This window comes from Puma concolor, chromosome A2 (assembly GCF_028749965.1).
Source record: "Puma concolor isolate L17-30 chromosome A2, mPumCon1.1.hap2, whole genome shotgun sequence".
NCBI classification, from domain to species: domain Eukaryota; kingdom Metazoa; phylum Chordata; class Mammalia; order Carnivora; family Felidae; genus Puma; species Puma concolor.
In genome coordinates this window covers 105,778,668-105,801,071 of record NC_141668.1, presented here as the reverse complement: position 1 = coordinate 105,801,071, position 22,404 = coordinate 105,778,668, and the positions used below count along the sequence as shown (strand labels likewise).

Sequence of the window (22,404 nt, the reverse complement as noted above, 5' to 3'; positions counted from 1 at the left end):
GAAAATATTTTAAGAAATGTCAACAATTTTAAATTAACTCTTCCAAAATCAAAAGAGGAAGAAAAACTTCCCAACTCATACTATGAGTCTAGTATTACCCTGATAGCAAAACCACACAAAAGAGATACCACAAGAAAACTATGGACCAATGTCTTATGAACACAGATGCCAAAAACTTTGAACAAAACACTAGAAAACTGAATTCTACAGCATAGTGAAAGAATTATACATCGTGACCAAGTGGGATTTATCTATTCCAGAAATGCAAGGTTGGTTTAACATTTGTAAACCAATTAATGTAATATATTATATCAATAACACACAAAACAAAAATCACATAATTATCAGTTAATGCAGACAAAAAGCACTTGACAAAATCCAACACCCTCTCACACACACACACATGCACATAATCAACAAACTTGGAATGGAAGGAAACTTCCTCAACCTAATCAAGGGAACCTACATAAGAACTACAGCTAGGGGCGCCTGGGTGGCGCAGTCGGTTAAGCGTCCGACTTCAGCCAGGTCACGATCTCGCGGTCCGTGAGTTCGAGCCCCGCGTCAGGCTCTGGGCTGATGGCTCAGAGCCTGGAGCCTGTTTCCGATGCTGTGTCTCCCTCTCTCTCTGCCCCTCCCCCGTTCATGCTCTGTCTCTCTCTGTCCCAAAAATAAATAAACGTTGAAAAAAAAAAAATTAAAAAAAAAAAAAAAAAAAAAAAAAAAAGAACTACAGCTAACATCACATTTACAATCAAGGCAAAGATGTCTGCTTTCACCACTCTTATTCAGCAAATTATTAGAAGTCCTAGTCACCACAATAAGAAAAATAAGGCATACAAATTGAAAAATAAATAAATAAAACAAAACTGTCCTTCTGTGCTTATGACATGACTGTCTCACAGAGAATCTACAAAATAAAAAGATTCTAGAACTATTAACTAACCTTATGTTAAAATGGTAGGTTATAAGATTAAGACACAAGTAATAATTCGTTTGCTATATATCAACAATAAGCATGTGGAATCCAAAATTTAAAACCTAATACCATTTAAAATTGCTCCAAAAAAACAAAATAATGTACTTAGGTACATACTGAACACATACATGAAAGAAATAAAAATAGAAAAATAATAGATGTAAGAAATGAAGAACGACTTAAGTAAATGGAGATAAACCATGTTCATGGATTGAAACACTTACTATAGTAGAGGTGGCAATTTCCCCCCAAATTTATCTATAGAGTAATTCCCATAGAAATTCCCACATGTAATTCCCATAGAAATTCCAGCAGGACACTTTGTAGACACATTCAAGATCATTCTAAAATTTACATGGAAAGGGGCAGGCCCAAAAAACACAAAAACAATCTTCATAAAAATGAATAGTAGGATAATTAGAATTACTTTACCTTGTATTGAATGTTTCTATACAGTTATAGTAATTAATTAATTAATGTGGTACTGGCAGAGGGACAGACCTATTAATTAACGGAAGAAATTAGAGAACCCAGAAATAGTCTCACAAATATTCTCAACTGGTTTTTGACAAAGGTACAAAAACAATCCATCAAAGGAAGAACAGTCTTTGCAAGAAACGAAGTGGGTGCAAGTGGATATCCACCTATAAAAAAATTAAACCTCACACCTCACACAAAAAACAACTGAAAATGCATTAACATTAAAAGTGACATTGTCAGGCTTTAGGAAATAATAGGACGATGCTTAATAACCAAGTTTGATAAACCAGACCTCAAGAAACTGAAATACTTTAGCTCTACTCCAAATTATAAGACATTAAGAAACTGAAGAAGACAAATAAATGAAAATATATTCCACGTACATGGGATTATAATAATCAATACTGCTAAAATGTTCACACTACCCAAATCAATGTGATTCAATAAAATCCCTATCAGAATTACAATGATGCTTCTTACAGAAATAGAACAAACAATCCTAAGACCCCATATAGCCAAAGCAATCTCAAGAAAGAAGAATAAAGCTGGAGGCATCATGCTCCCTGATTTCAAACTCTATTACGAAGCTACAGTAATGTAAAAAGTATGGTACAGAGATACAGACCAACAGAACAGAGAGCCCAGAAATAAATCCACATAGGGAGTCAATTAATTTTACAACAACATACAATGTTGAGCCAACAACATACAATGACAGAAGGTTGGTCTCTTCAAAAAATGGTGCTGGAAACTGGACATGCACATAGAAAAGAATGAAGCTGGATCACTATCTTATACTACACACAAGAATTAACTTGAAACGGATTAAAGAACTGAAGGTAAAACCTGAAATCATAAAACTCCTAGAAAAGAATATAGGTGATAAGTACCTTCGCAAGTTTTCTAACCTGACACCAAGAGTAAAAGCAACAAAAGCAAAAATAAACAAGTGAAACTATATTATACTAGAGAGCTTCTGCAAAGCAAAGAAAATAATCCACAAAATAAAAAAGGCATCCTACTGAGTAGACGAAAACTTCTGTAAATCATGTATCAGATAAGCAGTTACTATCCAAAATCTATAAAGACCTTATACAAACTAACAGCAAAAACACAATCCAATTTAAAATAGGCAAAAGATCTAAATAGACATTTTCCCAAAGAAATACAGATGGCCAGCAGGTACATGAAAAAGTGCTCAACATCATTATCAGGGAAATGCACCTGTTAGAATGACTGTTACCAACCAAAAAAAACCCAAACAAACAAACAAAAACAAAAACAAAAAGTAATGAGTACTGGAAAGGATGTGGGAAAAAGAGAACCCTTGCATACTGTTTGGTGGTAAACTGGTGCAGCCACTACGGAAAACAGTACGGCGGTTCCTCAAAAAACTGAAACTGAACAACCATATGGTCCAGCAATTCTACTTCTGGGTATTTATTCCCCCCCCTCCAAAACCACAAAAAAGCACTAACTCAAAAGGACATATGCACCCCCATATTCACTGCAGCACTATTGACAGTAGCCAACTGTGTCCCCTGCTGATTGAATGGCTAAAGAAATTGTGGGCCGTGTGTGCATGTGCATGGCAACACGGATGGACTTTGAGGGCTTTATAAGCTAAATGAAGTCAGACAGAGAGAGACAAATACTGTAGGATTTCTTTTCTAGTGTAACCTAAAAAAGAAAAGCTCACAGATACAGAAAACAGACTGGTGGTTGCCACAGGCAGGTAGTGAAGGGTCAAGAAATGGGTAAAGTGGGAGGCGCCTGGGTGGCTCACTCGCTTAAGCGTCTGACTTCGCCTCAGGTCATGATCTCGCAGTTCGTGGGTTCGAGCCCCACATCGGGCTCTGTGCCGACAGCTCGGAGCCTGGAGCCTGCTTCTGATTCTGTGTCTCCCTCTCTCTCTGCCACTCCCCCACTCACATTCCGTCTTTCTCTCTCTCTCTCAGAAGTAAATAAACATTAAAAAAAATTTTAATAAAAAAATTAAAAAATATATATGTACCAAATGTATATACTAAAGAACTTTACATATAAAAAGATTTTAAAAGGGCTCTGATGGCTTTTGTGCCTGTTTAATATAAATTTATTTTAACATTTGTTAAAATGTGCCAAATGGCCAAACTCTATAGACTTAATAAGAGGGCTCAAATTATGGTTATACCTGGAGAACCAACTAAACTTAAACATGTTACCCTCTGTAATATTAGAATAATAAATATAAAATAGAGAAAAATAAGTATGGCTCACTTAAGCCTAAATTTGCCATAGTCGTGGTACTCACTGCCTTAAAATATCTCATATTGAGTAGAGATGCTCTAACAGAAGGAAAACTAAGTGAAATTAAATCTTCACCACCTGTAATTGGCTTGATAAAATGGGATCTCATTAACTCCATGGTAATAACTATACGCACCTATAATATATATATACTGGACCACAGTAATATAATCTAACGTTAAGTTAAAACAAGTCTTCTAGGATTAAAACTTATTCTATCAAAACTAATTAATAAAGACGTGATTATCCCCATTGTTTCTCCATTGATAGCCTAATTTCGTCTGTTTTTGAATTTGGAAAACATAAAGTGTGCCTCATGGTGGAATACTACAAATACACACGTACATGCATGCATACATACGTAAAATGTGTGGGTTGTGTGTTTACATAGAAATAGATGAGAGACAGAGACAAAAAGACACACACACACACACACACAGTGGGGGCAGCAGGGAGAGGGATTTATTCAACTGTTCCATACAGTACCCTTTGAAGTAGGGAAATGTGACACAAACTCCACGATCACCAACTGAGGAGTAATCTAATCTGGAATACCATGTGGCCATTAGAAAGATTAAAGTGGATCTTTTTTTCTTTTTTTTAAATATAATTTATTGTCAAGTTGGAGAACATACAGTGTATACAGTGTGCTCTTCGCTTGGGGAGTAGATTCCCCTGATTCATCACTTCCATACGACACGCAATGCTCATCCCAACAGGTGCCCTCCTCAATGCCCATCACCCATTTTCCCCTCTCCCTCGCCCCTCCACCCCCATCAACCCTCAGTTCGTTCTCTGTATTTAAGAGTCTCTTATGGTTTGCCTCCCTCCCTCTCTGTAACTGTTTTTTCCCCTTCCCCCATGGTCTTCTGTTAAGTTTCTCAAGTTCCACATATGAGTGAAAACATATATTATCTGTCTTTCTCTGACTGATTTATTTCACTTAGCATAATACCTTCCAGTTCCATCCACGTTGCTGCCAATGGCAGGATTTCATGCTTTCTCATTGCCAAGTAGTATTCCATTGTATACATATATCTTCTTTGTCCATTCGTCAGTTGAGGAGACATTTGGACTCTTTCCATAATTGAAATAGAACGAATTACATGATTTGTTTTAAGCACAAGAATAGCAGGTCTCCAAAGTCAGGCTTTATTAAATGAGGCTTCATCCTGCGGTCTCTGTGGAACCAACTCCGGAATCAGAATTCCTAGATTCAAATCTGAATCTCCGCCCCATTCGCACAGTGAGGCCCTGAGCGAGTCGCTTCACCACTCCGTGCCTCAGTGCTTCTGCACAAGACAGGACATGGCAGTATGCACTGCACGGGTCTGTTGCAGGACTGAGTGAGTCGAATACAAATACAGCACTTTAAACAATGCCCTAATCCCATGGAAACACAGCACTGCCTGGCACATAATGAACGCTCAGTAAATATTAGCTACACCTATCATTACTATAAACCAGCATTCATTTTAGGCATGTGTGAATATACCCTTAGAAGAGATTTCAAAGTATATTCCTTTTAAACAAGTGAAATAACATGATGGGGAAAACTATGTAACAAAAAGGAAGTGTGACACATTCAAAAGTTTAAACATTTTTTGCCTAAGAAAGTTAACATAGTTTCTCATAAAAAAATTATGTCTTTCTTTGGATATATGGGACAGTGTTTCATCAGTGACTGAAAATCATCAGGAAACCACTAATAATTCTGCTGCGCGTTCCGCAACCCAGCTGTGACAAGGATGGTACGTTAGTTTCCCGTTGCTACTGTGACGGATCACCGCAGATGCGGTGGCTTCAAATAGCACAAATATTATCATCTTGCAGTTTTGGAGACCAGAAGTCCAAAGTGAATCTTACAAGGTGCACTCCTTCTGGAAGCTCCAGGCCTCTGCCACCTCCACCTGCTGCTCCAGCTTCTAGAGGCCTCCTGCTCTCCCTGGCCGTGGCCCCTCCTCCATCCTCAGAGGAAACCACGGGGGCCTCTCCTTCCGCCATCACGTCTCCTTTATGTGTCCATGGCCCTCGTGCCTCCTCTGCTAAGGACCCTGACGCTGGGCCTGCTCAGCGACTTCAGGACAACCTCCTCTCCTCAAGATGCTTAGCTAATCGATATCTGCGAAGAGCCTTCTGTCCGGAAAGGCAGCACAGGCCCAGGTCCTGGAGATCAGACAGGTGCATCCCGGAGGACCCCAACTCCATCCACCACATGCAGGTTCCCCCGGTGAAAGGGGACATACAAGCAACCTCTGCTCACGCTGCTCTCCCAGCCACTCGAGTAACCCACCCAGCTCTCCCCATCTCATACCTCCACAGACCACACTGCTTTTAGAGAAGGATTTATGGTGGCATTTCATGCTCCCGTCCAGGGGATGGCAATGTGCCACCAAGAGTGAAACTCGGAATTTAACAGCAGTATAAACTATAATATTGTAAAAATTTGAAAACATGATTTCCAGCCCCATTTTCACTCAGCGGCTTAAATTTATCTGCGTTCATATCAACACTCCCCCGAAGAAAAGAAGGTCTGCCCTCACCACTAACACTTACGCAGCACTTTGTAAAATAGCAGCAAGTAGTAGTTTTTCTTTAAAAGACAAAAAATAAAAATAAAAATAACAAAGTCCCTTTAAGACAAACCTAAAGATATTTAAATATTTGAAAACATTAAGAAAGGTTAACATACAACTAAATGCACTTCTTACCATATATAACGTATTTTAGTTGAAGATTTTTCACAATTTCCTCCACAGTAGGTTTATACTCCAGGAAACAGGTGTAAACTCCACTCATTCCCTCCTCAAAGTTCTGGAATATAAGGCTTCCTGTGGATGTTACTTGTGTAGTGCTGTTTTCTAATAAAGGAGTAACACAGTAATTAAATTACACGACACTGAGATAAAATAACAAAATATTTTCTAAACAGAGCAAAACCATCAAAATTTACCTACAGAATCAATGAAGTTTGTCAGGGGCATAACTAGTGATTGCGTCTGGTGTTTGTTGACAGCAGATGCCAGGATGACCTTCTTAGTGTGTGAACTGGACTAACCAGGGGTCACCAACTGTGCGGCTGCCTAAGTGGCAGAGGAGACTGACAATTCCATGTACTTCATGCACTCCTAATCTCCTTGCATTGAAATGAACTCTATCAGATATTCGCATGTGTATAAAAGCAGCATTTATTTACATATGCTATAAAGTAATTATATATCCACATATGTATGTGTACTGATTGATAAGTTCTGCCCTCCGTAAGCTTACAAACTGTATGTGAAAGGGAGGAAACAATGTATCCAGAACAAAGACTAACCCAAGATACTAATAACTAGGTACTTCTAGTCATTACACAGGATACCAGGCAAAGGCTGGGTTACAACCTTAGGGTTGCAGAAGAGAGAAAACAAGAGACTGGATCACCCGACCTGCCCAAAGTCACACAATCAGAGCTGCAGTGTTGAGAATGAGGACTGGATGTTAAGAGCCCTTGGGACTTCCGTGTGCTTTGTTACTTAAGTACCACACTGGGAGGAAGCTGTGCTGTGTAACAGGAAAGAGGTGTGCTTTAGAGGCTTGAGACGTGGGTTTCAGGTCTACCTTTCTTTCTCATAAACTGTGTAACCCGAGGGTAATCACTTAATCTTTCTTAGGTCCAGCTCCATCATTTGTAAAACAAAGAATCATAATATACGACAGCATATCTCACAGAATTGTTTTCGTGTAACAAATACAACTGAAATTACTTGAAAAACCTATAAATCCTTAAGTAATTCAAGTCATTATTCTGAAAGTGCATAACCAGTTTTGCATTTGAAAATTTTTATATTAAAACTCATTCAATAATTTCATATGCCCTTCATTAGAATGGAAAGTGTTATCCCAGCAAATAATTATCTTTTTCCACTTTAAGTAAATAACATATTGCTTATAAATTTCAGGTTGAAATTTATTTTTGAATAAATGTATTTCCTCAAAATAAGACACAACAGGAATGTTCTTAGTGATGAAATTTTCATTATTAACTTGCTCATTAAAAATCTGTTCGGTTTCAGGGCACCTGGGTGGCTCAGTTGCCTGAGAGTCTGAGTCTTGATTTCAGTTCAGGCCATGATCCCAGGTGGTGGGATCGAGCCCCGCACTGGGCTCCATGCTGAGCATGCTTCGGATTCTCTCTTTCCCTCTACCCCTTTACCCTGCTCATGCTTTCTCTTTCTCTCTCTCTCAAAATAAATAAATAAACATTTTTAAAAGTTTGCTGGGTTTCCACTACATGCAAAGTCCTACTTCAGATACCGAAGGAGAAATGAATAGAGATGGATATACTCTCCCTCAAGGAATTTACACAGAATATTATGCCTTAAGAATTCCCATTTCCAAATCCTTGGATGAAGCTGAAAAAGAGGTTATAAATTGTGACTATGTTCCTATTGTAATGCTCATTTCTTTTTTGATGAAAGATTACATATTTATCATAAAATGTCTCTTTTCTAAAACAGATTAACAAGTTTTCAAGGGTTTGCTATAGATTTCAGCAGAGACAAATGCTTTATAGTAAATATGATAAAAGGTGAAGTCAGTCAAAGAAAGAGAAATACCACATGATTTCACTAGTATGTGGAATTTAAGAAACAAATGAGCACAGGGGAAAAAGAGAGAGAGAGAGAGAGAGGGGCAAACCAAGAAAGAGACTCTTTTTTTTTTTTTTTTTTTTAATTTTTTTTTTTCAACATTTATTTATTTTTGGGACAGAGAGAGACACAGCATGAACGGGGGAGGGGCAGAGAGAGAGGGAGACACAGAATCAGAAACAGGCTCCAGGCTCTGAGCCATCAGCCCAGAGCCCGACGCGGGGCTCGAACTCACGGACCGCGAGATCGTGACCTGGCTGAAGTCGGACGCTTAACCGACTGCGCCACCCAGGCGCCCCGAAAGAGACTCTTTAAGAGAGAACAAACTGATGGTTGCCATGGGGGAGGTGGGTGGTGGGCTGGGTGAAACAGGTGATCAGGGATCAAGGAGCACACTTGTGACAAGCACCGGGGGTCGTATGGAGGGGCTGGATCACTACACTCTACACCTGAAATGAATATTGCACTGTGTGTTAACCGAAATTTAAATAAAAACTTCAAAAAAAAGTTTTAAATAAAGAAGAGTTAATACCGATTCTTCTCAAACTATAAAATAAAATACGCATAGATTTTAAACACCATGAATATCATGCTGTCAATTAGGCTATGCATTCTTGGCTATAATTTTCCCAAACTAGAAGTATAAGTGCACGAATACATATCTGAATACCTATTACAATTTAAGTATTATGACGGCCAGAAAATCACATAGGACATGATCCACGATAAAGCACCCTCTCACCTTCTTGTTTTTAAAACATTAAAGTGGGAGTGCGCGGGATGCTCAGTCGGTTTAACGTCCGACTCTTGATTTCAGCTCAGGTCATGATCTCACAGTCCTGAGACTGAACCCCACACTGGGGCCGAGCTGAGCGTGGAGCCTGCTTGAGATGCTTTCCCTCTCCCTCTGCCCTTCCCTCTCTCTAAATGCATGCATGCATGCATGAATGAATGAATAAAAATTAAAAGCGGCACATTTTGAAAAGATACTCAGAGGATTTCACAGCCAACAGAAAAAGCCATGCTACAACACCACTTAACAAATGACCTTTAAGTAACAGTGTTTAAATGTGAATTTCATGATGCCAAAGGAACATGTAGGCAAAGGAACAACTCAGGCAACAGCATACAGTCCGTGAATAACTGAAGTCAATACTTCTTTCTCTACAACTTAGCTTGATCATCTAAAACTTTAGAGTTGGACTAGACTTCTAGTTCATGACTTACAACTCTAAAATTACACGGCAAAATTTAAGCACAATTTCATTATAACTTATTATTTAACAAAAAAATTAAGTTTGCACTTTTAGTTTCTGCTCAGATATGGAAAATGACCACAAGAACATCGACCCCACTATTACAATAAGGAAAAAGACAAATTGTCAGTTAACAATTTATCTCAAACCTATCAAAAAAACTGAGGTGAGAAGGTAACCAATAAACCTGAAATCTGGGGAGGGACAGTGACCTGTGGATAGAACCAGGACCCAAGCATTTAAGAAGACTCAGCTGAAAGTTCTCAATGATTTACTAAAAGCCAAGTGTCAACCTGTGTGAACATGTGAAACTTCTGAGGACCAGAGATACTGGGGTGGGGGGAGATGAGGTGTTACACCCTCTTATAGGGTGTACCCACAGGAACACCTCAGACTGATCAAAGAGAAGGTCAGGGGAATCCTAGGCATGACTCCCACCGGGCTTGGCTCAAGGAGGGGCCCAGCAACCCTGCCAAAAGTCCACCCATACCCATTTCCCCTACTTCCTGGTATGCAACAATGATTTAATGTATAGGGAGAGAAGGAACAAAAACAGTCACCTAGAACTCTGTGGAGACTTATTGCCACTGGGGAAGTAAACATAAAGGGAAAAGAGTCTCATCCTTGAGGAACAGTCAGCAAGAAGTACTAGGCCAACACTACAGATGGAGAAGGGGTTAGAGCATTTGTGACGGCTGCCCCCACCCCGGCCACAAGCCCCAGGGACACCATACCTGCCAAAGACCAGGCTTAACCGAACATCAGAGACTGTCCCTCTCTCCCAATGACCCATCAGTAAAAGAGTCTAGTCAAAATGTAGTATAATCAAATTAGAAGAGATGCAAGAGATTCTAGATTTTTTTTTTTTTAAAAAAAGGAGAAAACAAAGCCAAGAAAGGAAATGTTTTCTCCAAAGACACTGGAGAAAAAGAACTTCTCATGAACCAGCCTATACCTAAAACATCTTTAACTTTATCTGACTGAAGCTTTCAATAACCACAGCAACAACCAATATTAAACCAAGATAAATTATTGACTAGATTAACACAAACTTCTAATACTAAAGACTTAATGCTATTTTTAAAAAATTTTTTAAATGTTTATTTCTGAGACAGAGAAAGAGCATGAGTGGGGTAGGGGCAGAGAGAGAGGGAGACACAGAATCAGAAGCAGGCTCCAGGCTCTGAGCTGTCAGCACAGAGCCTGACACGGGGCTTGAACTCACAAACTGTGAGATCACGACCTGAGCTGAAGTCGGTCGCTCAACCGACTGAACCACCCAGGAGCCCCATTAATGCTATTTTTAAAAAGGTATTTATCTCAAAGCATAAAAATCCTTACTATCTATAGTCTTATTTTATTCAAGATGTCCAACTTTAACAAAAAACAAGGAGACATACAGAAAAGTAAGACATATTTCCAAAATACCAGGCGATGTACAGAGTCAGACTCTTAAGTGACATATATGTCAAAAATATCAGACGGTTAATTTAAAATAACAATGAGTATTAAAATATTGAATAGAAAACATAGATAATATGCAAGACCAGATGGGAGATTTTAGCAGAGAAACTGAAATTACAAAAAATAATCAAATGAAAATGCCAGAACTAAAAGCAAAACAAAATGGACAAAAACAAGAACAAAAAACACAGTAACACAAAGTATTCCTTCAATGGACTCATAAAAAGATCGATACAGCTTAGGAAAGAATCAATGAGCTTCAATATAGGTCAAAAGAAACAACCCAATCTGACTCTCAAAGAGAAAAAATAAACCACCACCACCACCAGGAAGAAAGATCCAAGAGCTGTGCAGCAATATCAAAGAGCGTTATATATAGGTGATAGAAATCTCAGAAGGAGAGGAGGGACAGCATGGGAAAGAATAAATATTTGAAGACATAATGGCAAAGAATATTCAAAAATTAACAGCAAGCATCAAATTAAAGATCCAAGAAGCTGATCGGGGCGCATGGGTGGGTCAGTCGGTTAAGCGTCCAACTTCAGCTCAGGTCACAATCTCGCGGTCCGTGAGTTCGAGCCCCGCGTCAGGCTCTGGGCTGATGGCTCAGAGCCTGGAGCCTGCTTCCGATTCTGTGTCTCCCTCTCTCTCTGCCCCTCCCCCCATTCACACTCTGTCTCTCTGTCTCAAAAATAAATATACGTTAAAAAAAATTTTTTTAATAAAAAATAAAATTAAAAAAATCCAAGAAGCTGAGAGAACACTAAGCAGAATACAAGGAAAAAAAAAAAAGAGTTACGTAAAATTCAGGTCACTGAAAATGAAAGGCAAAGAAAAAAAATCTTGAATTCAGTCAGAAAAAAAATGGCATGCTGTCTACAGAGGGACAGGGATAAGATAACAGTAGACTTCTCATTAGGAACTATGCAAGCAAAAAGAATACAGAGGGCCATCTTTAGAATGCTGAAAGAAATAAACTGTCAATCCAGAATTCTACAAGCAACAAAAGATAAGCTAATTTAACCCAAAGCAAACAGAAGAAAGGAAATAATAAAAATAAAAACAGAAATCAGTGAAAGTAAAAAATAACAAAATAAGAGAGAAAAATAAATCAAACCAAAAGCCGGTCCCTTGAAAAAACTGGTAAGAACATTTTTTTAAAATGTTTATTCATTTTTGAGAGACAGAGACAGAGAGACAGAGAGTGCGAGCAGGGGAGGGGCAGAGAGAGAGGGAGACACAGGATCTGAAGAAGGCTCCAGGGTCTGAGCCATCAGCACAGAGACTGGCATGGGGCTTGAACTCAGGAACCTTGAGATCATGAACTGAGCTGAAGTCACTGAACCAACTGAACCACCCAGGCATCCCAAAACTGGTAAAATTTTTAAATCTGTATCCAGAGAGGCCAAAATGAAAGAGAAAAGACAGAGCCAATATCAGGCAGAATGGGGTACGTCATATAGATCCTGAATATATTAAAAAGATAGTAAGACAGTATCGTAACTACTTTATGCACATAAATTCAACAAGTTGAAAGAAGACTCTAAATTGGGCAAATTCTTTAAAAGATATAAAAAACCAAAAACTCACAAAATAATGAAAAGGGAAAATTAAAATCCCATACCTCCCTCACTTAGACGGTATCTGTGAACTTTGAAGCTGGACTTCAGAGGCCCAGGACTTCAGTAAGCATCCTATTCTCTCAATGCCCCAGTTTTTTCACACCCAAAATGGACAGAATGACTGTACTTTACTGCAGAGGGCGGTCAGTATGGATAAACGTGTCTGTGGGTATATTTATACACATGACAAACACATAAAGAAAAGCCAGGGAATAATTCTGTAAATGTTCACAGTAGTGTTTACCTGACCAGTGTTTGGGGACAGAAAAATGGGACTTTTAAGCATCTTATTAGGAGTGCAACGGTCTTCTTAACGATGTATCCTGCAGGTTGTAGGATGTCTGTTTTACCGTATTGTGACTTGCATATATCTTATATACATCTGTACACATGATGTGATTCATTCAATAAAAAATAGTACAAAGGATAGAATGTCATCTTCAATCTCAAGAAGAATAATAAGAGTGTAGTTACAGGGTAAAACTCGTGTGTGTATGTGCTTAGATATATTTAGAAAAGTGGGGAAGTCCACCCACCAAGAAGAGTTAATTCATCAGGTTGGGATCAGGGTTGGGGTAAGATGTACAAGTCTTTTTGCAAAAAATGCATTTTGTTTGTGAATAAAAAATATGGGAAGACAAACAGAGGAGGAGTGGGGGCGAGAAGAGAAAGAGGGAGAGAAGGTAGGGAGACAGGGTTGGGGGGGGGACCGAACAAATCTAACATAGGTCCCCTATATTTTACAACCCATCTAAACAATCTGAATGTTTCTCTCCAGGGGCATGTGCAAGTAATTACACAATTACATGATTTCTTTTGCTAACTTTTAGGGAAACTATCTTTGGAATATTTATAAGTGTCCAAAAAGATTCTCCATTTTTCAAGCTTTAGGAAAATTAGACATTTCCAGATCTTTCTGAAATGATAATGATAGAACTAATGAGCCTGCAGACTGGTAGACAGTGAATTATGATGTGATCCTGCACTGAAATCTCAAATATGATGATGATGTCAACACCAGAATTTCCTGAGAATAGTTTTTATAAAAAAAAAAAAAAACCAAAAAAAAAAAACCACTGTACTAACATGATTTAATCCTTACTTGGAAATAACTACACATCTGAACGTCTATTTTCCTTTATGAAAGTGAGTAAAATAAAATATTGCTCTTAGTTGCAGGATTCAAAATTCAATCACATACTATACTTTTCAAGATAAACTACAAGACTGGCAACGCATCTTAGAGAAGAAAATGTTTCAGATTTCAATTTCTGAATCAAAGGAGTAACAAATTGTAAAAGAACAATTCAATAGTTAAATGCTTCTATTTTTGAACTTATGGAGTTTTAACACCAAATGTAAAATATACTAACCTACATGCTTGTACTATATAATGTGCTACTATCACAGAGCAGTAAAAATAAAATTTGATCACATCATCAGTACTGGATGCTTCTATACCTGGCCCATTTCACTGATTTCTATTAAGTGCCCGATCTCTTGGGATTTTTTGTCACTGATCTCTGCTAATCCATTCCTACTATGTTAGTACAATGAGGCAGAGACATTACACAAAGCCTAGCACAGCGCAGCCCCCAGGCAGGCACTCACTAAGAGCTGAGTACTTCTCACTAAGAGCTGAGTACTTCACTCTGAAGAACCATCTCACCTCGAGAGGAGTAACTATTTAAACCTTGAGCTTCTTCGGAATCAGCATAAATAGTTCAGAACTGTACGGCTAAGATTATTCAATTATATAAAAATATGAATTAAAACATATTACGAAACAAGTACTTCCTATGAATGTTTCCTCAGCCAAGTCTTGGTATGAATATAATGCTTTCCCCCAACCACCATAACAAAATAAACCCCCAGGTTTCCGTCTACAGGCACTCTCTCCAAATACCAGTAGGGAGAGGGAGGGAGGGAGAGAGAGAGAGAAAGAGAGGAAGAAAGGAAGGAAGAAAAAAGAAAATGTAAACAGATGTAAACAGCAATAAAGACAACTTTCCGGATGGTATGCAAAAATTATTAAGTGCTTCATTGAACACATAGTTAGGATGAAAATTCATTAAGCTGGTATTTAGCAAGGCTGAACACAAGAACAGCTAAGCTGATTTATATTTTTTAAACTACACTGCAAAAACAGATCAGCAAATGAAAGATTAGAAAAAAGATAATGCATTTCAAAATAACAAAAGAAGTTGAATGGAGCAAATGTTGATCAGACCAGTCATACCAATAGTAATCGCTATGTGGAACAAAAATACTTTCGTGAGATTAAGATCTTGTTTCCTCAAAAATTTATTGAAACCATAAGGCTACCATTCACATCTGTCTCTCGAGTCTGTCTTCTCCTCTGGATGAGTAACTGATTTACTAAGTTTCCTCTTTCGTAAGCACAGCACCAGTCATACATTAATACACAATCACGGTCAAACCATGCAGTATATCTAAATGCATGTTTTTAATACCAAAGTATGAAAAGCTAAATACAGTCTTTTTTTTTAATAGATTCTAATATTGAAATTAAATTCAAATATAATCCACATTGGTATGGTTTTTAGTCAGAAAGAAATATAAGATCAAAAAATGTAAAAACTCTACTAGTAAAGACTTGAGCTGTCCCTACGTGGTGCTGTTTAAGACAAAACCATGTTTATAAATCTGCAGCTCAAAGGGCTCATTTGTATTGTCAATAAAAACCAGAATTATATCTGCTTCTTCGTACACACTTGACTAACAGAAGTCTGAATGAAGAAACCAAAATGGCTCTAAGAACTTTTTAAAAAGTAACATTTTTGTGGAATATAGGTGCTCAGAGAATTCCCCAAACTCTTAAACAGTCATCAAGTGTCTCTATCTCAGATTAAGATGTGCAAAAAATGTCTATACCACCTGCACTGTTAGACTCTAACTCCAAAGGGAAATCACAAGAAAAAACAAGTGAGGAAACATATACATATATATGAGATATGACTATTCTGTGTTCTGAGTATATTTCAGACATATCCATTGAATTATAATAGAAACAAAAGCCTACCTGAAATAATTTTTCCTTTTGGCCCATGCCACTGGAATGATGGATCTATCAGTTCCGAATTTCGCAGTCGTTGGGTTACACATAACACGTGTGGACTCTTTTGATGAAGCATAACATATACTTTCACTGAAAATACAACATTAAAATGTTCCAATAATATTTTGTATCATTTTATGCTCTATAATGCCTCACATTTTTGTAGTTTGCGTTGCATGTTTTTATAACTTTTCTTTGGGTAACTGCAATTACTTGATAAGGACTAAATTTCATTGCATTCCATATGATCACTAATACTCAAAAATATACACATGTATTATATTTGGGGGTGTATGTGGGTTTACCAATCTGAAAATAATGCATTGGGCTTTTATGCAGAGTTCATGACACTAACTTATTTTATTCTCAGGATATTATTTTAATTACAAAGTATTAAAACTAGTCTATACTAGACTGTATCTGTTTTGCAAAGACACCAAACCTGAAAGGAACCACTAAATCTGTTTATATTAGCAGAATAACTATTCACATTGATGTGATACAAAGTACTGAATTTGAAAGTTATAATGTGATTAAAAAGTCAAAAAATAAATACATGCTTTGATTTTATTAAGCATTTTTCCCACTTTGCTTTAAAATTCAAAGAATCCTGATCATTAAACAAGCCAAAATTATATTCTTTAGGAGATACAAAAGGAACACAGTAAAGATTCAATTATCTTGAATTTACTCATAAGTCAGCTTATGAGTAGAAAAGGTTTTGGCATGCCAACATTTCACTGATTCACCAAATACAAAGCTTTTTGTGATCCAGTAAAGAGTTGTATCTGAGAATCAAAACTCTGCCTAACTTGAGACGGTCTCTCAAGTTTCACCATATAGTGTGATGGTTACTGAATGCAGCTTTCACTCACTCACTCCTTCATTCACTCCTTCATTTTTTAAGTAGGCTTCAACAGTTACAACCCTGATATGAAACCTGAGCTGAAATCAAGAGTCCAACCCTTAACCAACTGAACCAATCTCCCCTGAATATAGCTATTAGATATAGATATTCTTCCATAGGTTAAGAAAGTTCCCTGTATGCTTAAATTATTTGTTTTTTATCATTAATTGCTGTTAAATTTTAAGCCATTTTTTTCTATAGGATGCCTGGGTAGCTTAGTCGGTTAAGCGTCCGACTTTGGCTCAGGCCATGATCTCACAGTTAGTAGGTTTGAGCTCCGCATTAGGCTCTGTGCTCACAGCTCAGAGCCTGGAGCTTGCTTCGGATTCTGTGTCTCCCTCTGTCTCTGCTCCTCCGCTGCTCGCTTTCTCTCTCTCTCAATCTCTCTCAAAAATAAATAAACGTTAAAATAAAAATGTAGGCACAAGTAGTAAAACATTGTAGAATAATCTATGTGCTGTAAGAAATCCACACTGAACTGAAATGTCCATCTATTAAGAATAAATGTAATCATATCCCATTTAAAAAGCAATAAAAAAGAAATCAGTGATACATGTTTTACAATTTAAGTTTAGAAATTAGAGTTTTAAAACAAAAACTGTGATAAAAAGTTGTGACATCAGTGAAAATGGCAGCGTAAGGAACTCTAAAAATTATCCCCTTCATAAAGGTAATACAAAAACTGACAGAAATTGTCTGCATCAACATTTTCAGAGCTCTGGAAATCACTCAAAGACTTGAAGCAACTCATGAAAAGTTTATTCAAGAAAAACAACTGAATCTTTGGCATGATGGGTTGAATTATGCCTCTCCCCAGATTCATACGTTTAGGCCCTAACCACCAGTATCTCAGAATGTGAACTTATTTGGCCATAGTGTCTTTAGAAAAGTAATCAAGTTAAGGGTGCCTGGGTGACTCAGTCGGTTAAGCGTCCAACTTCAGCCCGTGTCATGATCTCACGGTTTGTGGGTGTGAGTCCCGCGTCGGGCTCTGTGCTGACAACTGAGAGCCTGGAGCCTGCTTCAGATTCTGCGTCTCCCTTTCTCTCTGCCCCTCCCCTGCTTGCTGTCTCTCTCTCCCAAAAATAAATAAACATTAAAAAAAAAAAAAAAGAAAAGTAATAAAGTTAAAATGAAGTCATTACGGCAAGCCTCATCCAATACTACTGGTGTCTTATAAAAGGGGAAAATCTGGACACACGTACAAATTACAGAGGGGATGTGATGTGAAGAGACACAGGCAGAAGAAGATGGCCACCCACAAGCCATGAAAGGAGAACTGGTACAGATCTCGCAGCCCTCAAGCAGAATCAACCCTGTCTCTGTGACTGAACTTCTCCCCTCCAGAACTGGGAGACAATAAAATTGTGTTGTTTAATCCAACCACTGTGTGGCGATTTGTGGCAGGATCCAGGTGCGCTGGTAGCACTGTAAGTTTCCTTATTCCCATCGCCCCCCTCCCTAGCTCTGCCTTAGCTCTGCCCACCGCTACACCAATCACTGTAAGAACCAGCACCCTGGTAGCCACTGGAAGGGCCAACAGGGTTGGCGAGACTTCTATGCTTCCTTCCTAGAGAACCGTCATTATTGGACTTCTCTGGCAGTTTCCTGCAAGGCTGTCTTTGCTGGATCTAATGCAAAGCACAACCACTATAAGAAGCCTTTTCCCAAAAAGTATTTTTCAAAAGCAACTAGAGAGTTTCATTTAACTTTATAAATGCCTGATGCAGTGCGTAACAGTTGGGTTAAACAGCAGGGCAACCAATAAGCTTATGAGGAAAAGCTGGAAATGACATCCACAGGAGCTTGAAAGTTCTAACATATTCCTAGCAAAGCAGAAGACCACATACATGCATGCATGGGGCAGAGGGCAGGGGTGGGGGGTGCATGCCTAAGACTCAGCATGCTCAGTCAAGAACAAGAACTTAAGTTCTTAACGTGTGGCTGAAATTGACGCTCTGGCTAGCTAATATTTAGGGTGTGCCCCAACCAGCATGCAGAGCCTCTGCAAAGACCAGGAGACTGGCTGTGGTGTTCATGAAATCTCCATCCAATGATTGGCCTAAGCTAACTGAGCATAGACTTCAGTGGCTACATGACGAACAACACAATATGTAAAGAATTAGTTCAGAAAAGTCATTAAACATACAAGCAACAACAGCAAACACCAACAACATCAATATCTGATTTCCAGAGTTGCCACATTAAATTACTTAAAAAGTCCAGTTTTTAACCAAAAATATGAAACATAAAAAAAAAAAAACACAAAAACCAGGGAGATATAGTCATAGGTAGGAAAAAAAGAAAGCAATCAATAGAAATTGTCCCTGAGGAAGCCCAAATTTTGGAATTACTGAACAGTTATTTTAAATATGATCAAAGAACATTATGTCTTAAGTACTAAAAAAAAGGTATGGAAATGTCTTCTCTCCCAACAAAGATTATCAATAATGAAACAGAAGTTATCAAAAACAAAAAACAAAACAAAAGAAATTCTGTATTAAAAAATACAATAATTGAATTGAAAAATTCACTGTAAGAATCAAAAGCAGATGTAGGCAGGCAGAAAAAAGAATCCATAAACCTCAAGACAGATCAATTGGGGAGTATCCAGTGTAAGAAAGAGGGAAAAAAAATAATAAAGATAAATGAACAGTACCCAGAGACCTGTGGGAAATCATCAAACACTCCAGTATATACATAATAAAAGTCCCATGGAAGAGAGGAGAGCAAAAAGGCATAAAGATATTTGAAGAAACAATGGCAAAATCCCCCAAGCTGATGAAAAACATGAATCAACACATCTAAAAAGCTCAATGAACTCAAACTAGGACAGATTCAAAGGGATCCACATCCAGACACATCATAATCATCTGCCCAAGTCCCAAAAGACAGACTCTTAAAAGCAGCAAGAGAAGCAACTTGTTACCTACATATGGTCCTCAAATGAGCTGATTTCTCACCAGAAACAATGAAAAACAAAGTCTGAATAGACCAAAAGCAAGGAAAGTGACTGAATTAGTAATCAAAACTCTTTCTATAAAGAAAAGCCCAGCACCAGATGAATCCACTGGTGAATTTCACCAAACAAGTAAAGTCGAACTAACAACAATACTTCACAAACTCTTCCAAAAATTAGAAGAGAAGGGAACATGTCCCAACTCATTTTATCAAATCACTATTACCCTAAAGCCAAATTCTGACAAAGACAACACAAGAAAACTATAGAACTGCTTCCCCTATGAATATAGACATAAAAGGCCTCAGAATAGTAGCAGCCAATCCTGCAGCATGAAAAAGAATTATGCTTCATAATAAACCAGGATTTATCCCAGGAATGCATGGCTAATTCAAAATACAAAAATCAGTCACTGTAATACCACATTATGTCAATACGATAAAGGACAAAAAACACACGATCATCTCAATGTATGCAGAAAAAGCATTTAACAAAATGCAACACCCTTTCACAATAAAAAGCACTCAACAAACTAGGAACAGAAGGGATTTTCTCAATCTGATAAATAACATCTACAAAAAAGTCACAGCTGGGGCGCTTGGGTGGCTCAGTCGGATGGGTGTCCAACTTCGGCTCAGGTCATGATCTCACGGTCCATGAGTTCGAGCCCTGCGTCGGGCTCTGTACTGACAGCTCAGAGCCTGAAGCCTGCTTCAGAGTCTGTGTCTCCCTCTGTCTCTGCCCCTCCTCCACTCATGCTCTGTCTCTGTCTCTCTCAAAAATAAACATTAACAAATTTTTTTTAAAAAGTCACAGCTAACACCATACTTGATAGTGAAAGACTAAAACCTTTCCCTCCCCCTAAGATCAGGACTAAGACACGCATATTTATTATCAATATGGAATGGAAGGTTCTGGCTGGAGCAACTGGCAAGAAAATAAAAGGCATCCATATTGGAAAGGAAAAAATAAAACTATCTCTATTTGAAAATCCTAAGAAATGACTTCCCCACCAACTAAAAATATTGAGCTAAATAAATGATTCAGTAAGGTTACAGGACACAACATCGATGTGAAAATTCAATTATATTTTTACATAATAGCAATGAGCAATCCAAAACCTAAATAATGAAAACTGTTCCATTTACAACAGCATCAAAAAGAATAAAATATTTAGAAATAAATTTAACAGAAGCGGTACAAGACTTGTACACTGAAAGCTAGAAGACATCGCTGAGGGAAACTGAAGAATAAATAAATGGAAAGATACCCTATGTTCACGAATATGGTTAAGTTGGTGGTGCTACAAAAATTGATCTACACTTTCAATGCAATTCCTATTGACATCCCAATGGGCTTTTCTACAGAAATGGACAACCTGATTCTAGCATTAATATGGAATTGCAAGAGACCCAGAATGGCCAAAACAATCTTGAAAAAGACCAAATTTGAAGGACTCACACTTAATGATTTCAAAACAGCAATCAAGACAGCATAGTACCGGCAAAAGGACTGATAGCAATGAAATAGAATTTAGAGTCCAGAAAAAATTCATACATCTATGGCAAACTTCTACTCAACAAGGCACCAAGAAAATTCAACACAGAAAGAAAAGTCTCTTGAAGAAATGGTACTGGAACAACTGGATGTCCACATGCAAAAGAATGAACTTTGACCCCTATCTTGTACCATATGCAAATATTAATTCAAAACGGGATCAAAGACCTAAATGTAAGAGCCAAAACTATGAAATTCTTATAAGAAAATACAGAAATAAAACTTTATGACTGTTGATTAGAGGACTGTTTCCGAGATATAGCACTGAAAACACTGGTACTAAAGAAAAAAATAAAAACCGGACTTTATCAGAGTTTAAGATATGTGCTTTAAAGCACACTATTAAAAAACTGAAAACACGTTTGTCCGTTTGCTTTATTTCTTAAATTCCACATACGAGTGAAATCATATGGTATTTGACTCTCCTTCTGACGGACTTATTTCACTTAGTATTATACTCTCTAGCTCCATCCACATCCTTGCAAATGACAAGATTTCATTCTGTTTTAGGGCTCAGTAATATTCCATTGTGTATATGTACCACATCTCCTTTACCTATTCATCTAACAATGGTCATTTGGGTTGCTTACAAATGAACAAAGAAGTCCCTCCCCCCACTCTTCCTTGGCATAGTCATCAAGGCCACCCTCAGACCCCTGGTGTAGCCCAAGATCATTAAAAAGAGGACCATGAAGTTCATCTAGCACCAGCCTGATATGTCAAAATGAAGTGCAAAGCAGAAACCCAGGGGATCGGGACAGGGTGTGCAGGAGATTCAAGGGCCAGATCCTGATGCCCAACACTGGAGTGGCTTCCAGAAGTTCCTGGTCCACAACGTCAAGGAGCATGAAGAGCTGCTGATGTGCAACTAGTCTTATGTGCAGAAACTGCTCCCAATGTCTCTTCTAAGAATGGCAAAGCCATTGTGGAAAGAGCAGCCCAGCTGGCCATCAGAGTCACAAATCCCAATGCCAGTTTGTGCAGCAAAGAAAATGAATAGACAATTTGTGTGCACGTTGCGTTTGTGTTAATAAAACCATAAAACTACACAAAAGAGAGAGAGGGAGAGGGAGAGGGAGAGGGAGAGGGAGAGAGGGAGAGAGAGAGAGAGAGAGAGAGAGAGAGAGAGAGAGAGAGAGAGAGAGAAACTAAAAACAGACTCTTAACTACAGAAAACA

The 22,404-nt window shown here is 38.1% G+C and overlaps 1 protein-coding gene across 3 annotated transcripts in view; it reads right to left on the bottom strand.

The window, feature by feature from the left end:
- The window catches only part of ZPBP (zona pellucida binding protein), a 118,557-nt gene that overhangs the window by 91,826 nt on the left and 4,327 nt on the right, over window positions 1-22,404 (bottom strand). For 2 of the 3 annotated variants that reach the window (XM_086697117.1, XM_086697119.1), the window contains exons 3-4: window positions 15,768-15,893; window positions 6,460-6,609 (exon numbers count right to left, since the gene is read on the bottom strand). In XM_086697117.1, coding sequence (XP_086553243.1) covers window positions 6,460-6,609; window positions 15,768-15,893 — 276 coding nt within the window. The remainder of the gene's footprint in view (window positions 1-6,459; window positions 6,610-15,767; window positions 15,894-22,404) is intronic. The other variant, XM_086697118.1, reaches the window with a different exon arrangement.